The sequence below is a fragment of the Chiloscyllium plagiosum genome, unplaced genomic scaffold (assembly GCF_037043375.1).
Source record: "Chiloscyllium plagiosum isolate Xiang-an unplaced genomic scaffold, Cpla_swu_hap1 HiC_scaffold_5, whole genome shotgun sequence".
Classification (NCBI taxonomy): domain Eukaryota; kingdom Metazoa; phylum Chordata; class Chondrichthyes; order Orectolobiformes; family Hemiscylliidae; genus Chiloscyllium; species Chiloscyllium plagiosum.
The window spans coordinates 61885065-61907108 of record NW_028270143.1 but is presented as its reverse complement, the minus strand read 5'-3'; the positions used below and the strand labels follow the sequence as shown (position 1 = coordinate 61907108).

The following is a 22044-nucleotide window of genomic DNA, read 5'->3' as shown; positions in this document are numbered from 1 at the left end:
CTGGGAGGTCTACGCGCGCTACAAGAAGGGAAGTCCTCCAAACCAGCCCGAGACGCGGAGCCTCTGGGCCAAGCGACGGTTATGCGCTCTGCCCATTGACTTCGTGGTCCCGAGGTATTGGCCCCTGTAGGATCAGGCGCGGTTAGGTCTGAGTTCATGCGCCCCCCCTTGCACTCGGGCCCCTGGTTCACGCCCAGTGTTCGTGGGGTACACACGGCCGCTGAACGTCAGGCAGTGAGAGAGCGTCTCACGGAAACCCGGGGTCGCGCACTCAGGAATCGACACGCGCCCCGTCTGTAACTATCCCCACCCCTGCCCAGGTTGACCTGCGGGGCTAGGGTTCGACTTACAGGGAGTGGACTCCCAGACTGGGAGATTAATAAGCCAGTGCCAGCGACATCCCTTAGCACGCCTGCTAGCTTTACTTTAGTTTAGCTTCTGTCAAGTTACACCCGCTGCGCCCCTACCATGGGTGGAAGCGCGGCTGAAGACCTAGATTGGGGGCCAGAGGATTCCCTTACCTGCTTTATAGCCGACGAGAATAAAAAAGTTATTAAGGCTATGATTCGCTCAGGCTGGCGACCCGCTGACCCGCTGGATGTACAGCGCGAGTGGTGGGCCCGCCAGGGGAAAGATAGATACGAGAAAGCTTGCGTGCTGGTACTACAGGCACACGTTAGAGCTGAACCTTGCCAGCAAGCCTATGTCCAAGACAAGAAGCAGCAGGCCACAGAGCATCTAGAAGCCCAGGCGCTTGCTGCCCGTACGGTTTTACCGACCTTATCCGATGCGTCCAGCGCCCCGCTGTCCCCCACCTGGGACTGGGAGGGGCTCACGGACAATCCGGACCCCCGGGAATTGGGCACAGGCTAAGTCCGTGCAGCCCCGGTGAAAGTTGAATATAGCCCCGGGGGAGGGGAGAGGGGACGGGCCACGACCCTTGCCCATAACCCCTGCCTTAAGATCACCTACGTCTCCCTGACCCCGGGCGACACCATGAAACTTCTGGACAGGCTCCCCGCCCTTAAGCCTCGGCACAATAACGCTGAATTTTGGCAGAGGCTTAGGGAGATGCAGATCTGCCACAACCTTCACAATAGGGACATGGCTGGCCTGGTCCGGACCAAACTCCTGGAGAACCTGTGGTCCAGGCTCTGGCCCGCGCACCAGGCCGGGTCCTGGTGTGCTGACCTCAGCGACAGCCGTCGCGAACAGGAGATTGGCCTCGCCGACTTCAAGGATGATGTCAGCGAGGCGCTCGGCCATACACCGGTCGACTGGAACGCCATTGTGGGTATCACTCAGAAACTTGGGGAGGGCGCCCAGGAATATAGGGTCCGCAAGTTTGAGGCGTTCCGAGCACACAGCGGGGTTCCCTATGTCACCTTTGTGGAGCTTGAAAACTGGGCCATGTCCCTTGACAACCGAGCGGCGCCCACCGTTGTGGCAGTTTCGGCGGACGAACCGGACGTTTGCTTCCGCTGCAAACGGACGGGGCACCGCAAGGCCCAATGCCCGCTTTCTTTCCGACGCCCTGGGGTCCGGGTCCGAAGGGGGGCCAGCCACCTTCACAGCCGCACTCCTCACGCCCCCATGACCAGGATCGCCCCAGACAAGGGGTCAACAGCGACCCCAACCCCCACAAACCCCGCAGCCCAAGCCCGAAACCCACCATCCCCGACTGGGATCAACTCGGCCGGGGCCAGCTGCTCGAGCTTTTACAGCTGCTCGCCCGACGCAAAGACTGAGTAGCGTCAGCCCCCATCCTGGGAGCCGACCACAGCCCGGAGAGGTAGAGGACTGGTTGGCAAAGGGCGCAGCCCGCGACCCCGATGGAGTGTGGCGGCATGGCGGCAGGGTCGTGGCCCCCGCGGCCATCAGAACGACCTTGATGCAACTACACTACGAGCCAGACCACGCGGGCCGCGACGGAACGCTTGCGAGGCTCCAGACTGACTGGTGGTGGCCCGGCCTCGGCCGCGACATGGCCAAACACTGCCGCCGATGCGTTGTCTGCGCCCAGCACAACCCGGGGCGGCCCCTGCGCATTCCCCTGGCACACCAGCCACGGTCCATCGGGCCCTGGGAGAACCTCCAGGTTGATTTCACAGGCCCCATACCCTCCAGCCGTGGCAAGAAGTATTGCCTGGTGATCGCTGACCATTTCACGCGCTGGGTAGAAGCCTTCCCTACACGGGACTGTACATCCGCCACCGTGGCCAGAGTGCTGGCCTTCGACATCTTCCCTCGCTGGGGGGTCCCCCTCCAGATTGACTCGGACCAGGGCACGCACTTCACCGGACGCGCAATGAAACTGGCCTGCCGCCTCCTAGGCATCAGACAGCGCTTCCACGTCCCGTTCCATCCCCAGAGCTCCGGGATGGTCGACGCATGAACCGGACCCTCAAAGCGACGATCGCGAAGGCGATCACCGAAACAGGGCAGGGCTGGGTGGACGTTCTGCCCTGCATACTGATGCGCTTAAGGGCCACCCCAGGCCGCTCCACGGGCCTCACCCCCTTCAAGCTCATGACGGGGAGGGCCATGCGACTACCAGAGAACGTCATGGTCGAGGGGGAAGACATGGCCCCTATATCAGGCAGCTGGACGCATAGTTGCGGGCCCTTCGACAAACTGCGCGCGACCAACAGGACATTAGGGACCAGACAAAACTGCAACCGCATCTGCCCGCCCAACCCCTTCCCGGCGTTGGGGACAAAGTCCTGGTCAGGGCCGCCCCCGACCGGACAGGCTTCGCCCCCTGGTGGCTGGGATTGCACGAAATCATCCTCACCAGCGACACGTGCGCCTGTGTTGACATGAAAGGAAAGGGCAGATGGAAATACTGGTCCCAGCTTAAACCCTTCCCTTCAGCCCCGACCGGTCAGACACACCCCGCCCCCCTTCCCTTTGACTTGACTCTAACCGCCTCTTTTTTCTCCTTACAGCGCGATGGGTGGACCGATCCGGGCGGGCCTGCTCCTACACACTCTAACCCTACACCCTTGGTAAGGGTGCCTCTCTCTCTCTCTCTCCCTCTCTTCCCACAGATCGTGCTTCACCGGTGCACCGCTCTCCTCCCTGCTCTCCTCTTCGCCCTACGATTGAAGCCTTCTTTCCCCGAGATACAAGACAACTTCTATCGCCACGGTGTTGCCTTCAACGCGTCCGACGCCATCTGTATTCCTGCAAGGGACAAGCCCGACGAGATCGACGAGTTCTACAACACCTGGCTGGAGGTCCTCCCGGGCGTATAGACACTCTGTTTATTCTGCGCGACCCGCGGCCGACCTGCCTCCGGCGTGCTGAGGCGATGGGCTTGGGCGGTTGCATGTTCGGGACAATGTGTGCCATGCCGGAGGACCTCTCCTCTGCCCCGGCCTTTGGTGCCTTTACTGTACGGGATGTGTCTGTTTGCGGATATTATGAGCCTACTGATGCCGCGGTAGTCTCTTTGTATTTGTGCTTTCCAACCACACCACCCCCGACCACGACTCCCGAGATATTGCCGTGCCCCTCTCTGGGACCGGGGCCGCGGGGGGACTGATATTGTGGGATGAGGGGGAGGCCCTTTATGACAATGTCCGACACGAGGTCGTGCCTGTGCTGGTCAATATATCGGGCATCCGCGTACAGGACTATTGCACAGCACAGGTACGCAACCTATACGCCATGATGGGGAAGGAGGTTATAGAGAGGGCCATAGACGCCATGGGGGCAACCCACTACCGGACCGACATACATAACACACACACACACACAACGACATAGACGGGACATAGTCAACGATGCTCTCACAGGACTCAACACGGGGACATCCGTAGTAAACTCCCTAGACATCAAGGGCCTTAACGAAAAGGTCGAGCAACTAAAAGGGGTAATGAGGGACCTGCTACAGAGGTCTCTCACAAATCAGGCAGACCAGGCACGCCTGGGGGAAGAGGGAGCATACACCCAGCTCGACGGCATTGCAGTCCTGGAGACATACGCCCACACCATTAACCGCCTTATAGACCGGGAAAGAGAAAACACGGCCCATATCCACGAGGGACAGCTGTGCCATGCGTATGGCCTGTAGATGGTATCCCAGATCCGGCATAATCTTTACCAGGTCCAACGGGGGGAGGTGCCCGACTGGATCGACAGTGCCAAACTGGCCTCACTCGCGGGGCGCTCCGGGCCGCTCGACAGCAGGACTCTGAAGGGTCTGACAAGAGTATACCCAGTGATTCCCGACTGTGAGGTCAGTGAGGCGACAGGAGTCGGGATTGTCCTCCTGATCCCCGTGGTCACCCCAGGGTCTGGGCCATTTCCCCTGTTTCACATTGAGAACATTGGAGTCATACGGGAAAACGCTTCCCTCAAATATCGTTTAGCTCACCACACAGCCATATCTCGAAACAGCGCTGTGTACGGGGCTGCAAATGGCGGGGGGCAATTACCATCTGCCCTCACCCCTTACGAAGGAGTGAAACAGCGGAATGCGGGTTCAACCGGACACAGGGCTGCACCCTTGAAATCGAACTCACGGGCCCCCACTTCACTAGGGCGGGGTATGGTGGAAGGGGACAGTATTGTGTTTCCACTCTTGAAACCTCATTTTGGTATAATGGACTGCAGTGCCCGATTCCCCAACACAAGTTCTGCTTCACCCCCAGGCGCCCAGTCACGATTGGGCAAGCTCACGTCTCAGAGGTCCGACGACGGAACCCCGAGTCCATACAAACTACCGACAAATTCAGGGACACCCTCAGGGAATATCAGGAGCCCGAACAAGCCCCCATCCCACATTTGGCCGAGGTCTTACAGGAGCTTAGGACCCGGGTAGGACACTCAGTGAAACTGTATCACCAGTTGCAATCACATATAAAGGACCTAGAGGAGGACACAGAGACAGCTCTGCAGTCTCAGGGCTGGGCACAGAGGGTGTGGGATTGGGGCCTAAACGTAAGCATACATCCATGGATCCGAATTATCTCGCACATCATTGTAGGCATACAGTTACTGCTGGCTCTGGCCTGGCTCCTGTTGGCGTGTCACTCATGCCGTCAGCACAAGAAACGAAAGGCCATAAAGACTATGCTCCACGCCATAGACTCCTGGTGGGCGATCAGGCACCACGAGCTCACAGGGCTCGAGTTAATGTAACCATCTCCCGGGACTATCCAAAGGCCCCATGACTGCAGCATGACGGCTGGCGGAATGTACCGGGCGAGGAACCGACTTTCAAGGTATCGGCATCGGGGGTGCGGACGTGTCCAATCCTTTGCCGAGAGGGGGGACTGCAAGCGGGCATCAGAGCCGCCCCACATTTGCCGCGGGACTATGCCTACATCGGTAAAACTATAGGCATTCATTTTGTGTTTTAAAAACAGCAGCCACAGCTTAAACCCACAGGACCCAGCAGCTGCTGGTCCGCCCACGTGACCGGAAGATGGGAGCCAGAGGACAGATCAAATCCACACTAGGCCAGACACTAACCATGACTCATAGACCGAAACTCCGGAGCTAATTAATATGGAAACCCATCTCCTAATCAAATCAAGAGACTGACTGAAACACACCCATATTCATCAATACAGAACCATCCTGACACAAAGGACAGGCATCCACCAGACAGGAACGAACAGACTAATACACACCAGCACCCCAAGGGAACAAAGGGGGGTGCTAGCCCCAGCCCTCAGAGAGAGGCAAGCAGATAGTACCCGGACCCGTTTACATAATCCAATTAGCACCCTATTGTGTGTACACTGCAACTCTCCTGGGACGGCAGGAAACCCACCATTTGCACCTACTCCAGCGATGATGGGGAACTATCATCCCATTCATACTCAAAATCCTCACATCCTGACAACGAAAGGTATACAATGTGTAGCAGCGCGCGGGAACAGCAGAACAGCCGAGATTCGGATCTCGGTTGGTCTCCACCGGCGTTACTGTAGCAATAAACGTTACCGATTGTTGAACTGCACTCTGGGCTCGGACTGATAGCGCGGATGAAGTGATAACAATTGGGGGCTTCATCCTGGTTAACGACGGCTGCTGGATCTCTGCGACGGCACTGGGTGAGTATCTTTACTCTTTTACTTCTCATGTAAAGGTCTCCCAGTGCCCCGCAAGGGACTTCACTGCCGGCCGTTATCTGAACCTGTGAACAGAGTGAGTCCGGCAGTCGTGTAACGGTAGAGTACTCTTTAAAAGTGTGTGTGTGTGTGTGTGTGTGTGTGTGTGTGTGTTCGTTCCTTTGCGGGTGAGCGATTGGGGTCGCGGAACACGAGTAAATGTGTGCGTGATTATTATTATTGTCGCTTATTGTTAATTTGCTAGTGTGACTGATGGACTATCCTTGGACCGACGACTTTAGGTACGAGACCCTGACAGATTGACCCCCCTGTTTAAAAACCGACCAAACAAGCCTTCCTGGTTGACCTCCGCAGTGGGAGATAGGGGACCCTATTGTACGTTGAGCCCGGTTTTAGCGCCTTCCTTGCGTACACAGTAGAGGCTGGGAGGTCTACGCGCGCTACAAGAAGGGAAGTCCTCCAAACCAGCCCGAGACGCGGAGCCTCTGGGCCAAGCGACGGTTATGCGCTCTGCCCATTGACTTCGTGGTCCCGAGGTATTGGCCCCTGTAGGATCAGGCGCGGTTAGGTCTGAGTTCATGCGCCCCCCCTTGCACTCGGGCCCCTGGTTCACGCCCAGTGTTCGTGGGGTACACATGGCCGCTGAACGTCAGGCAGTGAGAGAGCGTCTCACGGAAACCCGGGGTCGCGCACTCAGGAATCGACACGCGCCCCGTCTGTAACTATCCCCACCCCTGCCCAGGTTGACCTGCGGGGCTAGGGTTCGACTTACAGGGAGTGGACTCCCAGACTGGGAGATTAATAAGCTAGTGCCAGCGACATCCCTTAGCACGCCTGCTAGCTTTACTTTAGTTTAGCTTCTGTCAAGTTACACCCGCTGCGCCCCTACCATGGGTGGAAGCGCGGCTGAAGACCTAGATTGGGGGCCAGAGGATTCCCTTACCTGCTTTATAGCCGACGAGAATAAAAAAGTTATTAAGGCTATGATTCGCTCAGGCTGGCGACCCGCTGACCCGCTGGATGTACAGCGCGAGTGGTGGGCCCGCCAGGGGAAAGATAGATACGAGAAAGCTTGCGTGCTGGTACTACAGGCACACGTTAGAGCTGAACCTTGCCAGCAAGCCTATGTCCAAGACAAGAAGCAGCAGGCCACAGAGCATCTAGAAGCCCAGGCGCTTGCTGCCCGTACGGTTTTACCGACCTTATCCGATGCGTCCAGCGCCCCGCTGTCCCCCACCTGGGACTGGGAGGGGCTCACGGACAATCCGGACCCCCGGGAATTGGGCACAGGCTAAGTCCGTGCAGCCCCGGTGAAAGTTGAATATAGCCCCGGGGGAGGGGAGAGGGGACGGGCCACGACCCTTGCCCATAACCCCTGCCTTAAGATCACCTACGTCTCCCTGACCCCGGGCGACACCATGAAACTTCTGGACAGGCTCCCCGCCCTTAAGCCTCGGCACAATAACGCTGAATTTTGGCAGAGGCTTAGGGAGATGCAGATCTGCCACAACCTTCACAATAGGGACATGGCTGGCCTGGTCCGGACCAAACTCCTGGAGAACCTGTGGTCCAGGCTCTGGCCCGCGCACCAGGCCGGGTCCTGGTGTGCTGACCTCAGCGACAGCCGTCGCGAACAGGAGATTGGCCTCGCCGACTTCAAGGATGATGTCAGCGAGGCGCTCGGCCATACACCGGTCGACTGGAACGCCATTGTGGGTATCACTCAGAAACTTGGGGAGGGCGCCCAGGAATATAGGGTCCGCAAGTTTGAGGCGTTCCGAGCACACAGCGGGGTTCCCTATGTCACCTTTGTGGAGCTTGAAAACTGGGCCATGTCCCTTGACAACCGAGCGGCGCCCACCGTTGTGGCAGTTTCGGCGGACGAACCGGACGTTTGCTTCCGCTGCAAACGGACGGGGCACCGCAAGGCCCAATGCCCGCTTTCTTTCCGACGCCCTGGGGTCCGGGTCCGAAGGGGGGCCAGCCACCTTCACAGCCGCACTCCTCACGCCCCCATGACCAGGATCGCCCCAGACAAGGGGTCAACAGCGACCCCAACCCCCACAAACCCCGCAGCCCAAGCCCGAAACCCACCATCCCCGACTGGGATCAACTCGGCCGGGGCCAGCTGCTCGAGCTTTTACAGCTGCTCGCCCGACGCAAAGACTGAGTAGCGTCAGCCCCCATCCTGGGAGCCGACCACAGCCCGGAGAGGTAGAGGACTGGTTGGCAAAGGGTGCAGCCCGCGACCCCGATGGAGTGTGGCGGCATGGCGGCAGGGTCGTGGCCCCCGCGGCCATCAGAACGACCTTGATGCAACTACACTACGAGCCAGACCACGCGGGCCGCGACGGAACGCTTGCGAGGCTCCAGACTGACTGGTGGTGGCCCGGCCTCGGCCGCGACATGGCCAAACACTGCCGCCGATGCGTTGTCTGCGCCCAGCACAACCCGGGGCGGCCCCTGCGCATTCCCCTGGCACACCAGCCACGGTCCATCGGGCCCTGGGAGAACCTCCAGGTTGATTTCACAGGCCCCATACCCTCCAGCCGTGGCAAGAAGTATTGCCTGGTGATCGCTGACCATTTCACGCGCTGGGTAGAAGCCTTCCCTACACGGGACTGTACATCCGCCACCGTGGCCAGAGTGCTGGCCTTCGACATCTTCCCTCGCTGGGGGGTCCCCCTCAAGATTGCCTCGGACCAGGGCACGCACTTCACCGGACGCGCAATGAAACTGGCCTGCCACCTCCTAGGCATCAGAGAGCGCTTCCACGTCCCGTTCCATCCCCAGAGCTCCGGGATGGTCGACGCATGAACCGGACCCTCAAAGCGGCGATCGCGAAGGCGATCACCGAAACAGGGCAGGGCTGGGTGGACGTTCTGCCCTGCATACTGATGCGCTTAAGGGCCACCCCAGGCCGCTCCACGGGCCTCACCCCCTTCAAGCTCATGACGGGGAGGGCCATGCGACTACCAGAGAACGTCATGGTCGAGGGGGAAGACATGGCCCCTATATCAGGCAGCTGGACGCATAGTTGCGGGCCCTTCGACAAACTGCGCGCGACCAACAGGACATTAGGGACCAGACAAAACTGCAACCGCATCTGCCCGCCCAACCCCTTCCCGGCGTTGGGGACAAAGTCCTGGTCAGGGCCGCCCCCGACCGGACAGGCTTCGCCCCCTGGTGGCTGGGATTGCACGAAATCATCCTCACCAGCGACACGTGCGCCTGTGTTGACATGAAAGGAAAGGGCAGATGGAAATACTGGTCCCAGCTTAAACCCTTCCCTTAAGCCCCGACCGGTCAGACACACCCCGCCCCCCTTCCCTTTGACTTGACTCTAACCGCCTCTTTTTTCTCCTTACAGCGCGATGGATGGACCGATCCGGGCGGGCCTGCTCCTACACACTCTAACCCTACACCCTTGGTAAGGGTGCCTCTCTCTCTCTCTCTCTCTCTCTCCCTCTCTTCCCACAGATCGTGCTTCACCGGTGCACCGCTCTCCTCCCTGCTCTCCTCTTCGCCCTACGATTGAAGCCTTCTTTCCCCGAGATACAAGACAACTTCTATCGCCACGGTGTTGCCTTCAACGCGTCCGACGCCATCTGTATTCCTGCAAGGGACAAGCCCGACGAGATCGACGAGTTCTACAACACCTGGCTGGAGGTCCTCCCGGGCGTATAGACACTCTGTTTATTCTGCGCGACCCGCGGCCGACCTGCCTCCGGCGTGCTGAGGCGATGGGCTTGGGGGGTTGCATGTTCGGGACAATGTGTGCCATGCCGGAGGACCTCTCCTCTGCCCCGGCCTTTGGTGCCTTTACTGTACGGCATGTGTCTGTTTGCGGATATTATGAGCCTACTGATGCCGCGGTAGTCTCTTTGTATTTGTGCTTTCCAACCACACCACCCCCGACCACGACTCCCGAGATATTGCCGTGCCCCTCTCTGGGACCGGGGCCGCGGGGGGACTGATATTGTGGGATGAGGGGGAGGCCCTTTATGACAATGTCCGACACGAGGTCGTGCCTGTGCTGGTCAATATATCGGGCATCCGCGTACAGGACTATTGCACAGCACAGGTACGCAACCTATACGCCATGATAGGGAAGAAGGTTATAGAGAGGGCCATAGACGCCATGGGGGCAACCCACTACCGGACGGACATACATAACACACACACACAACGACATAGACGGGACATAGTCAACGATGCTCTCACAGGACTCAACACGGGGACATCCGTAGTAAACTCCCTAGACATCCAGGGCCTTAACGAAAAGGTCGAGCAACTAAAAGGGGTAATGAGGGACCTGCTACAGAGGTCTCTCACAAATCAGGCAGACCAGGCACGCCTGGGGGAAGAGGGAGCGTACACCCACCTCGACGGCATTGCAGTCCTGGAGACATACGCCCACACCATTAACCGCCTTATAGACCGGGAAAGAGAAAACACGGCCCATATCCACGAGGGACAGCTGTGCCATGCGTATGGCCTGTGGATGATAGCCCAGATCCGGCATAATCTTGACCAGGTCCAACGGGGGGAGGTGCCCGACTGGATCGACAGTGCCAAACTGGCCTCACTCGCGGGGCGCTCCGGGCCGCTCGACAGCAGGACTCTGAAGGGTCTGACAAGAGTATACCCAGTGATTCCCGACTGTGAGGTCAGTGAGGCGACAGGAGTCGGGATTGTCCTCCTGATCCCCGTGGTCACCCCAGGGTCTGGGCCATTTCCCCTGTTTCACATTGAGAACATTGGAGTCATACGGGAAAACGCTTCCCTCAAATATCGTTTAGCTCACCACACAGCCATATCTCGAAACAGCGCTGTGTACGGGGCTGCAAATGGCGGGGGGCAATTACCATCTGCCCTCACCCCTTACGAAGGAGTGAAACAGCGGAATGCGGGTTCAACCGGACACAGGGCTGCACCCTTGAAATCGAACTCACGGGCCCCCACTTCACTAGGGCGGGGTATGGTGGAAGGGGACAGTATTGTGTTTCCACTCTTGAAACCTCATTTTGGTATAATGGACTGCAGTGCCCGATTCCCCAACACAAGTTCTGCTTCACCCCCAGGCGCCCAGTCACGATTGGGCAAGCTCACGTCTCAGAGGTCCGACGACGGAACCCCGAGTCCATACAAACTACCGACAAATTCAGGGACACCCTCAGGGAATATCAGGAGCCCGAACAAGCCCCCATCCCACATTTGGCCGAGGTCTTACAGGAGCTTAGGACCCGGGTTGGACACTCAGTGAAACTGTATCACCAGTTGCAATCACATATAAAGGACCTAGAGGAGGACACAGAGACAGCTCTGCAGTCTCAGGGCTGGGCACAGAGGGTGTGGGATTGGGGCCTAAACGTAAACATACATCCATGGATCCGAATTATCTCGCACATCATTGTAGGCATACAGTTACTGCTGGCTCTGGCCTGGCTCCTGTTGGCGTGTCACTCATGCCGTCAGCACAAGAAACGAAAGGCCATAAAGACTATGCTCCACGCCATAGACTCCTGGTGGGCGATCAGGCACCACGAGCTCACAGGGCTCGAGTTAATGTAACCATCTCCCGGGACTATCCAAAGGCCCCATGACTGCAGCATGACGGCTGGCGGAATGTACCGGGCGAGGAACCGACTTTCAAGGTATCGGCATCGGGGGTGCGGACGTGTCCAATCCTTTGCCGAGAGGGGGGACTGCAAGCGGGCATCAGAGCCGCCCCACATTTGCCGCGGGACTATGCCTACATCGGTAAAACTATAGGCATTCATTTTGTGTTTTAAAAACGGCAGCCACAGCTTAAACCCACAGAACTCAGCAGCTGCTGGTCCGCCCACATTACCGGGAGATGGGAGCCAGAGGACAGATCAAATCCACACTAGGCCAGATACTAACCATGACTCATAGACCGAAACTCCGGAGCTAATTAATATGGAAACCTATCTCCTAATCAAATCAAGAGACTGACTGAAACACACCCATATTCATCAATAAAGAACCATCCTGACACAAAGGACAGGCATCCACCAGACAGGTACGGACAGACTAATACACACCAGCACCCCAAGGGAACAAAGGGGGGTGCTAGCCCCAGCCCTCAGAGAGAGACAAGCAGATAGTACCCGGACCCGTTTACATAATCCAATTAGCACCCTATTGTGTGTACACTGCAACTCTCCTGGGACGGCAGGAAACCCACCATTTGCACCTACTCCAGCGATGATGGGGAACTATCATCCCATTCATACTCAAAATCCTCACATCCTGACAAAGAAAGGTATACAATGTGTAGCAGCGCGCGGGAACAGCAGAACAGCCGAGATTCGGACCTCGGTTGGTCTCCGCCGGTGTTACTGTATCAATAAGCGTTACCGATTGTTGAACCGCACACTGGGCTCGGACTGATATCACTTCATCCGCGCTAACAATAGGGATGATGTATCTTTTGATTTAAGGATTTTATAACTCAGTTATATTTCAAATTTAGAGATAAAATGAAATTCATTGGGTAGTTAATTTCCCCCCTCAAGCTTTAACACTGACCTGTTTGTTGTTTTTTATTTCTGTATATATGTAGTTTATTTATGTTTTATCAGTCAATTATTAAGGTGAATATTTTTGCTGTTTCTTTTTGTGACAAGTGGAGAACCTCTGAGCTTCAGTGCTAAAGTGAAAGGGTTAGAGTTTCTGTTTGCTTCAATGGATTTAGCTAATAGTGTTTATAGGTGTCAGCAAGTTAATGTATGAGTTATGCCCAAAAGCATCCGTCAACTATTCTTACGGTCAGCAGTCCTTCCATTCCATCCACTGTCATCTTGGTTGTGCTTTCCTCATTGCTGTTGTTGTCCACAAACCGTCCACCCCTTGTTCCTGTGAGCTTTCAGCAACTCAAATGACATGATAAGGAGAACTGAGAGCATCACTAAGCTCTTACTGAACGTTCTGAATTTGATTTGTGCTTGTTTGCCAGTTAAGAATTCCTTTGCACTTTAGCACTCTTGCACAGGTAAAATGTAACCAGAATCTCTAAGCATTGTATAAACATTAATTTGATTGATATGCATGTTTTTACGATTTTTTTTAATTTTTGTGAAAGATCTGATGAGTGTAAACTGTTAACCAGTTTAGTATGGTTATTTCAAGTCATTTTCTGTGATTTTTAAAAAAAAACTTGTAAAAGAGTAGGAATGGGAAATAACTGGCCTAGCCTGTGGTGGCCATACTCCATGAAATGATTTTAAAAATATGCACCATTAATAAAATCCTTGTTTTGATGCAACAATTTTCACTATTAATAAATTTGCACCAGATAAGCAGAATTGAATATTTATTTTCTAGAAAAAAAGGAAGAAACAATTATATTCTCTAAGATGACTGATATTTGCAATGGCTCATGGAAAATGTTTAAGTGTGTGATAAAGTTTGACTTTATTGGAAACTTGAATTATCACCCAACTATTGCATTTGCACAAATTCAAAATTTCACCCAAAGCCTGAATAATTTTAAACTCCTCAACAGAAGCGCTATTTTTAATTTTGTCCTCTCCCAGAATTTTTTACATTCTAATAAATTTGAAAATGTGGGAGATGAAGAGCTTGATATTTATGGCAGACCGTTCGTGTTAAACTGACAATTTTTGTCTTCCTGTCCTAATGTGTGCTGATTTATATTCAGAAGCTATTTCTATTTTTTACTGTTAGTTGTGTGACTAGAAAGAAACCTACAAACAAAATTCACCTTCTGTATTTTTAAGCATTTTTAATGCATTTTGTATTTCTGTCTATGCCTCATCCACCCCCCCACCTCCCCCCCCGCCCTATTCTGTCAAGTTTTAAAGGTTGCATCTCTGAGCTGAACATAACCTACTTACAATGTCAGATGATGGTCTGCTTTGATATGGTATTATAACTGCTGTGTTCATTGTAGGCCCTCTTAATAGACATCAAAACTGAACACTTTTGACCCATAGATTATTCCTTATACAATTACAAATGTACACTCAACGCTAAGTTTTCAACTTGTACATATTTCTAGAGCCAATTGCAATGAATGGCATTTAATTCAGCCTAAAAGATCACTGACAAAACATTGTAAATTTTCCAGTAAGCACGTTGACTCTGTTTTACGTTTTTGACTTTTTATTATGTTGGTTGAGCTTCCTAGCAACAAGTCTTGTTTTGAACTGGAATCATGAATACTTGTATGATTAAAATGTCTCATTGAATTTTCCATTAATAGTCTAAAATGATTCAAAGCCATGCAACTTTCGTTGTTCAGTTGTTTCCCTCAGTCATTGTGCAGTATAGAAGCAGTTATCTATTGCACTTTTTAATTAGATCATGGCTGGTCTGTATCTAAACTCCATCTATCCACTTTTGTTCCATATCACTTCATATCCTTGCCTAACAAAGAAGTCTGTAATATATAATGAAAATATTCAGAAAAAGATGCTTCTTTTCACATTGAACACAAAAACAACAAAAAAATTGATTTAAGTCTGAAAGAATTGTGGATGCTGTAAATCAGAAACAAAAACAGAAATTGCCGGAAAAGCTCTGCAGGTCTGGCAGTATCTGTGGAGAGAAGTCTGCTGACATCTCAGGTTGTGACCCTTCCTCAGAACTGGAAGGGTCACTCGACCCGAAATGTTAACTCAGATTTCTCGCCACAGATGCTGCCAGACCTGAGCTTTTCCAGCAATTTCTGTTTTGTTTCAAATTCTTTTGAATAGGATTATGGAGATACTGAGAAACATTGTTATGGATATTGAAGTTATTGCAGTTTTTATATTTTAGGATCATATTCTGATAGAGATGACTAAGTCTGGATTGAAGATACTAAAGGCTGGAGCAGAGGATGATGTCACTGAAGAAGATGATCCCTTCATGGTAGTTAATCCAAACTATGTTCTAGAAGATTAGTGCATGTTGCAGTTTGAAAATACATTACCAGATGATTAGCTCTTGAAGCGTGCATTTCAATTAAAATGTATATATGATGAAACTAATTATATTAAGTACCTATTAATATTGCAGTGGTATATCCATTAGTATTGAGACTCAACAGGGTATGGAACTTGGCTATTAATCTATTACACTTTTGTACTTGGAAACATTTGAATTGGTACTGAATATCTCTTCAGAAATAAAATGAATATTTCTATTCCAGAGTACTCCTTAACTATTTGTATAAAATGTTAATAGTTTAATTATCAGAAAATAAAGTAAGTCTCTTTCTCACAAAGCATTTTGTTTTATGATTTTCAAAACTAAAGCTCTAAACCAAGAGAAAATGAGAAAAAACTTGATAAATTTGCATCAGTTCAGTAGTGATGATGGGACTAAATATGTTAATTTCAATCCTGTCAATTCTGAAGTGTAACTATTTGTCAATTGGGAGAAGTCAAAGAGTGTGGTGCTGGAAAAGCACAGCAGGTCAGGCAGCATCAGAGGAGCAAGAGAGTTGACGTTTTGAGCATAAACCCTTCATTGGGGGGCACCTAAGGGGGCTGAGAGATAAATGGGGTTGGGCCGGGGAAACGGTAGCTGAGGATGCAATTGGTAGATGAAGGTGGGGTGGGGTGATGGCGATAGGGCAGAGGGTGGAGTGGATAGGTGGAAAGGAAGGCGGGCAGGTAGGACATTTCAAGAGGCAAGAGGATATTGTTGAGTTTGTGGGTTGGATCTGCAATAAGGTTGGAGCAGGGGAGATGAGGAAACTAGTGAAATTGGCATTGGTTCCATGTGGTTGGAGGATGCCAAGGCAGAAGATGAGGCATTCTTCCTCCAGGCGTTGGGTGGCTATTATTTGGCAGTGGAGGAGGCCCAGGACTTGCATGTCCTTGGCAGTGTGGGAGGGGGAGTTGAAGTATTCGGCTACAGGGCAGTGGGGTTGTTTATTGCATGTGTGGAAGTGCAGGAAGATCTGTCTGATGTGAAAGTATCCTTTGGGGCCTTGGATGGAGGTGAAGGGGGAGGCGTGAGTACAGGTTTTCACCTCTTGCAGTGGCAAAGGAAGGTGCTGAGAATGGTGGGTAGGTTGGTGGGTGTGGACGTATTGAGGGAGTCGCGGAGGGAATTGTCTCTGCAGAATGCTAATAGGGATGAGGAGGGAAATATCTATGGTGGTGGGGTCTGTTTGTAGGTGGTGGAAGTGGCAGTGGAAATAGCAGAAGATAATACGATATATCCAGAAGTTGGTGGGGTGGAAGATGAGGACGAGGGGGTTCTGTCATGTTGTGATTGTAGGGTGGGGTTTCAAGGGAGAAGGAGATGAGCTGGAGGGCAGGTTCTATGCAGTACTTGTTCTTCACCAACCCTTGCTCATACATATCTGTATTTAGCACCATGTAATAAATTCTAGCTATTTCCATTCTTGAAACCATATCTGAGCTCTCAAAATAGCCTTTCAAAGATGGTTGTATCAGCATCATGTTTAGCCTTCTGTTTTTTTTTCCATTTTGGAAATCCCTAACATTTCTTTTTAATGTTTTGTTGCTAATTTTCCTCCATGCTTCAAGCATATTATTTTCCTTCATATTAATCTTCCAGGTACAGTAGATGTGATGTCAATTCTTTTGATGCCTTTGTGAACCATTCTCTGTCACACGCCCTCGAATAGGCAAATGTTTCCACATTCCAATAAGTTGTCTAAGTGCAACCACATGATATGTGTTGAGCTGGTCTTTAGCTTGCTTTTCATGCAATATTTCAACTACTTACCTTGCAAATTGCCACAGTGGCTTAATACATTATCTCTGGATTTGTAATTTGGTTTCCCTCTTACAAAATTAATTTTTCCTTTTCTATTTTTAGGAAAACAGCATTGGTACTATAGACTTCCACAATTGTTAATCAGCCTTTGCATCAGAAAAAAAACAAAATACCTCATTTGCCTGTCTGTAACAATGCAATAGTTTTATAGCCTAGCTATTCTGGCTATTGTTACAGCAGCATAGGCTTGAGTTGTTTCAGGACCATGTGGAATTCCAGATATTGCAGACTGCTTGGGAACTGCCCAGGAAATTGATCTTGCCAAGGGCCAATTCCTGTGTGCCTGGAGTGTGACGATGCTGTCACTTTAAAAAGGTTATTTTGTCCGAGGTATTTTTTTTTGGAACAGGTTGTAAAGGTAGAGGTGACGAATTGGCTACTGGAAACTGGAGGCCTTTTAGTTCTTTTGAAAGCAATTGGAGCAATGGGTTGGGAGTGGCCAGTTATCTCCGACCAGATTCTCTGGGGTTTTTTTTAGTTTTACAAGTCAGAAGCTGTTTCAGGTTCCAGAAGAGTTGGAAGTTTCAGTAACTGATTCTTAATTGCTACTTTATCTGAAATGTCTCTTGATATAGTTTCCTCAGATTGGAGAATTGCATGTCAGAATCAGTGTCTGAATTTACCTTTTTGCCAAGGGGTGTGTTTATGGGATGTTACTATATTGGAGCAGTTAATTAGTAATGGGTACTGTATCTATTATTTTGGTTAAGTTTTCCAGTAGTAAAGTTATTCTCAATTATTCTTTTTATTTGTATTTTAACTGTAATTTTAATTGTGTTTTGCTTAATGCCAAGCAGTTTGACCAGTTGCATCACATGTAGAACACACACTTCACATCCAGTTTTAAAATAAAAAGTTAGGGTCGAGGCTACCACCTTAAAATATTTTGAGGGGCTCCTGGTCCATAACAGGTGCCTTTTTGAAAGTGTCCATTAAAGTCTGAGCATTCTTTTGGTATCTGACTCAATTAAGCTAATTGTTAACAAGGAAAGGTTAAATTCTTGGGTAATTAGTTGACTGAATAATTGACTGACTGTTCAATGTCCCAGCTGCACCACCTGACGCGTTGTGCAACCTGATACCATTGAGCTGTGTCCACCTCCTGAAATATCAGGCAGCCCCCAAAACCCACCTCTACCCTAACACAGCACCCCTTCCCACCAGCCTGATGATTTCTGCCAATCAGACCAAACACGCCACCCTTCCCCAACTTTCCCTCAGCATTCCGTCATCTACCTGGCATCTTGGCACCTGGCACCCTCCTTACTTTCATATTTACCTTCTGTATTTCACCTTTCAAAGTGCTGGCATTAAAATCTCAGAGCAGGTCAGCTGTCAAAAAAAGTATGAGCTTTTACAGTGCTGAACTTATGGACTGCTGGATGGGATAACAGGCGGTTCCTGTCCAGGAATCACCACAGCAGAAGCCATCTAATGATAATTGGGTAGGTTTTATATTGATCAGGCACTCAAATGGGGGATGGGTGGGGAGTACAGTGAGCTGCTTGATTGGTGTTGGAGCTGCACTCTTTCATGAGAGTGGGACGTGTTCCTTCAGTCCAAAGATGTGCAGGTTAGGTGGATTAACTATGGGAAATATATGGTTACAGGTATAGGGAAGGGGTGTAAGATACACTTCAGAAGGTCAGGATAAACTCGATAAGCCAATTGGCCTGCTTGCACACTGTAAGGATTCTTTGATTCACATTGCTGATGAGAGACTTGTGGATGATCAATCAGGTAGTGAATTACTTGCTGCAGGATTCCTAGCCTCTGACATGCTTTTGTAGCCATTGTTTATGTGGCTAGTCCAGTTCAGTTTCTGGATTCTGGATTAGTGGTGCTGGAAGCACACAGCAGTTCAGGCAGCATCCGATGAGCAGTATGCTGCCTGAACTGCTGTGCCCTTCCAGCACCACTAATCCAGAATCTGGTTTCCAGCATCTGCAGTCATTGTTTTTACCCAGTTCAGTTTCTGGTCCATGTCAATACCTAGGGTACTTGTATTAAGTGATTTGGTGATGATAATGCCATAGAATATCAAAGATGGTTAGAGTCTCTCTTGTTGGAGATGGTCATTCACTAGCGTTCTTTGTGCTAATGCCACTTATCTAGCTATTGTCCATGTCTTGCTGCATTTTGGCATGTCTCATTTGGACAGTATCTGCAAAGTGGCTAATGATGCTGAACATTGGGTAATCATTAGAGATTAACCCCCACTTGTGACCATATGATGGAAAGGTCTCCACAATGACTCTCCAGTTTTCACTCATACCATCACTGTCATGGACAGATACATCTGCAGCAGACATTAGTGAGGATCGACTCAAGTATGGTTTTCCTTCTTGTTGTTTCTCTTGCCAAATGCAGCACAAACAGTACAGCAACAATGTCCTTTAAAACTCAGCCAGCTCAATCGGTCGTGGTGCTGCTGAGTTTATCAAATAGACCAAGTGTTGTTTGGTCTGTTGATTTATTTCTGAAAGCTTGAGAATCAAAAGATGAATGGAGGGGCAGAACTTAATACAACCACCATCACCAGGAGAAAGGTTCCAGGAAAACAGGTATCTGGGGAACATAAAGGAAGTTGTTTTAGAGATCGCAGATTAGTGGTGCTGGAAGAGCACAGCAGTTCAGGCAGCATACTGCTCATCGGATGCTGCCTGAACTGCTGTGTTCTTCCAGCACCACTAATCCAGAATCCAGAAATTGAACTGGACTAGCCACATAAACAGTGGCTACAAAAGCATGTCAGAGGCTAGGAATCCTGCAGCAAGTAATTCACTACCTGATTGATCATCCACAAGTCTCTCATCAGCAATGTGAATCAAAGAATCCCTACAGTTTATAATTTTCTACAGTTCTTTTTAGCTCTTAAAATCATCCCAGTTGATTGCGAAATAGTGAACATTGTACCTTACAAGCAAGAAAGGAGGGAGCCATAAAGCAAGAAACTTTAGGCCAGTTAGTCTAACATCTGTCATGGGGAAATCCATTACAAAGGAGGTTATAACAGGCTTAGAAAAGTCATAACATCAACTACAGTCAGTAGGGTTTTGTGAAGGGGATGTCATGTTTAATTGATTTGCGTTTTCTGAGAAAGTAGGATGGATAAAGGGGACTCTGCATACTTAGGTTTCCAAAAACAGCAATTCATAACATTCCACATCAAAGTTTTTTTTTACTGCCACCAAGGTAGGTAAGAAATTAAGTTGCCAAAAGGATTTAGAGACTGCAAAGGAATCGGGATAAGTTGTGATTGCTCGCAAAATACTTGCACATATGATTCAATTTGGGAAGTGTGAAGTTCTAATCAGAGACAGCAGAGAGACTTTGCTGAGGAGCATTCTGGGACTCTGACTCAGAGGCCTCCAAGATAATCTTCCAGTCCAGAGTCTCTACCGTGGAGCAGGATGAGATGTGCTCATGTTCCTGCTTTCAGATAGTGTACAAGGAGAGGTCTGTGCTCAGCAGCCTAAAGGAAGATGATGGCTCAGTAATGTCATCTCACTTCTGACATACAGTGGTTCAGCAAATCCTTTAATGCCAGACTGTATGACACAAAGCCCATGGACAAACTCATTCTGCCTGTCATGGAGGTCTTAGGTTTGTGGGAGAGTCCTTAGAAAAGAATAAAACACTTGAAATAACAGCTTACCAGCCAAGTTGTATTTGGCTCTGTCAGACTTGATTGGCTAGGAGCTGCTGGAGGTACTTTTTCTTTATTCATTCACAGGATGAGGGTGCTGCTGGTTAGGAAGCATTTATTGCCCATCCCTAACTTCCCTGAGGACAGTTAAGAGTCGACCACATTGCTGTTGGTCTGCAGTCACATGTAGGCCAGACCAGGTAAGGATGGCAGTTTCCTTCCCTGAAGGATATTAGTGAACAAGATGGGCTTTTCCCCAACAATTAACAATGGATTCATGATCAGCAGATTCTTAATTCCAGATATTTATTGAATTCACCTTTCTCCATCTGCTGTGGCAGGTTTTGAACCCAGATTTCTGCAAAAATGTCTGGATTAACAGGTGAACAATAATACCACAAGGCCATTGCCTCCCCTGTGATAGATTGATAGTTTGCTTCTGGTAGGTACCATGTGTGAATCTAAGAGGAAAGGTATCATTACCTGAATCTACAAGCAGAAAGGGGAGAGGGAGGAAATTAGAAATTCGCGCCAATATCATTGCAGAGTGCAGACTACAAAATTCTTCCATTGCCAACCAAGTCAGGTCTACTCTGGGATCAGTGATCCACACCCATCAAACCTGTGCTATGCCGGGCAGGATGATCTCTGAGAGCTTCACACGTCTCAGAGATAAGATTACCTTTGCGCAGGACAGAGGGGTGGATGCTTTCCTCATCAGCCTGGACCAGGAGAAGGCCTTTAACTGGAGATCATACACATACACGTGGGATTTTCTCTCCAAACTGGGCTTTGGGGAGGGAATCTGCAATTGGATCCAACTGCTCTACGCCAATCTCGTTAGCGCAGTCTGAATGAATGGGTGTGAATCCAAAAGCTTCTCCATCAGATCCGGAGTCAGGCAGGGCTGCCCACTCTCTCCTGTTTGATTTCTGTGTTGTACATAGCCGTTTGATGAGTTCATCAGGAAGAATGCAAGTCTGAGAGAGCTGACTATTCCAGGCAGTGGAAGCCTGCAGGTCAAGGCCTCCCTGTACATAGATAACATCTACGTTTTCTGCTGAGATTCCCTGTCAGTCGCAGACTCATGAACATCTATGACCAGCTTGAACTAGGCTTGAGAGCCAAGATAAATTGAGGCAAGAGTGAGGTCATGTTCTTTGGGAACTGGGCTGATAGATCCTTCATTCCCATCACTGTCAGGCCAGATTACTTGAAGGTGCTGGGAATATGGTTCAGGATATATGCAAAATTTTAGGAAGAATGCAGTGCCAAAGTGAAGACAAAACTGGTCTTTTGGGAGCACTGTTCCCACTCCATTGTGGGTAAAAACCTGATCATTAGGTGTGAAGTACTCTCTCTGCTATTGTATGAGGCGCAGGTCTGGCCCATTCCCTAAAACCGTACTGTTTCAGTCACCCGAGCTATCTTCCACTTCATCTGGAAATCTAAGCCAGACTGGGTCTGTGAGAACTCCATGTACAAAACTCTGGATGGGGATGGGAATGAATGTACCCAACACTA

General features: G+C 50.5%; 2 protein-coding genes and 2 pseudogenes across 2 annotated transcripts; all 4 read left to right on the top strand.

The window, feature by feature from the left end:
* The first annotated feature begins 1891 nt into the window (after positions 1–1891).
* On the top strand, positions 1892–2395 carry LOC148149949 (protein NYNRIN-like). The gene has a single exon (XM_087987764.1). It carries the CDS (start codon positions 1892–1894, stop codon positions 2393–2395), a length of 504 nt encoding a protein of 167 aa, XP_087843890.1.
* Positions 2396–3343: 948 nt separating this feature from the next.
* On the top strand, positions 3344–5148 carry LOC148149948 (uncharacterized; annotated as a pseudogene).
* Positions 5149–8399: 3251 nt separating this feature from the next.
* Positions 8400–8903, top strand: LOC148149947 (protein NYNRIN-like). The gene has a single exon (XM_087987763.1). It carries the CDS (start codon positions 8400–8402, stop codon positions 8901–8903), a length of 504 nt encoding a protein of 167 aa, XP_087843889.1.
* Positions 8904–9986: 1083 nt separating this feature from the next.
* LOC148149946 (uncharacterized) lies at positions 9987–12156 on the top strand (annotated as a pseudogene).
* Positions 12157–22044: the final 9888 nt, after the last annotated feature.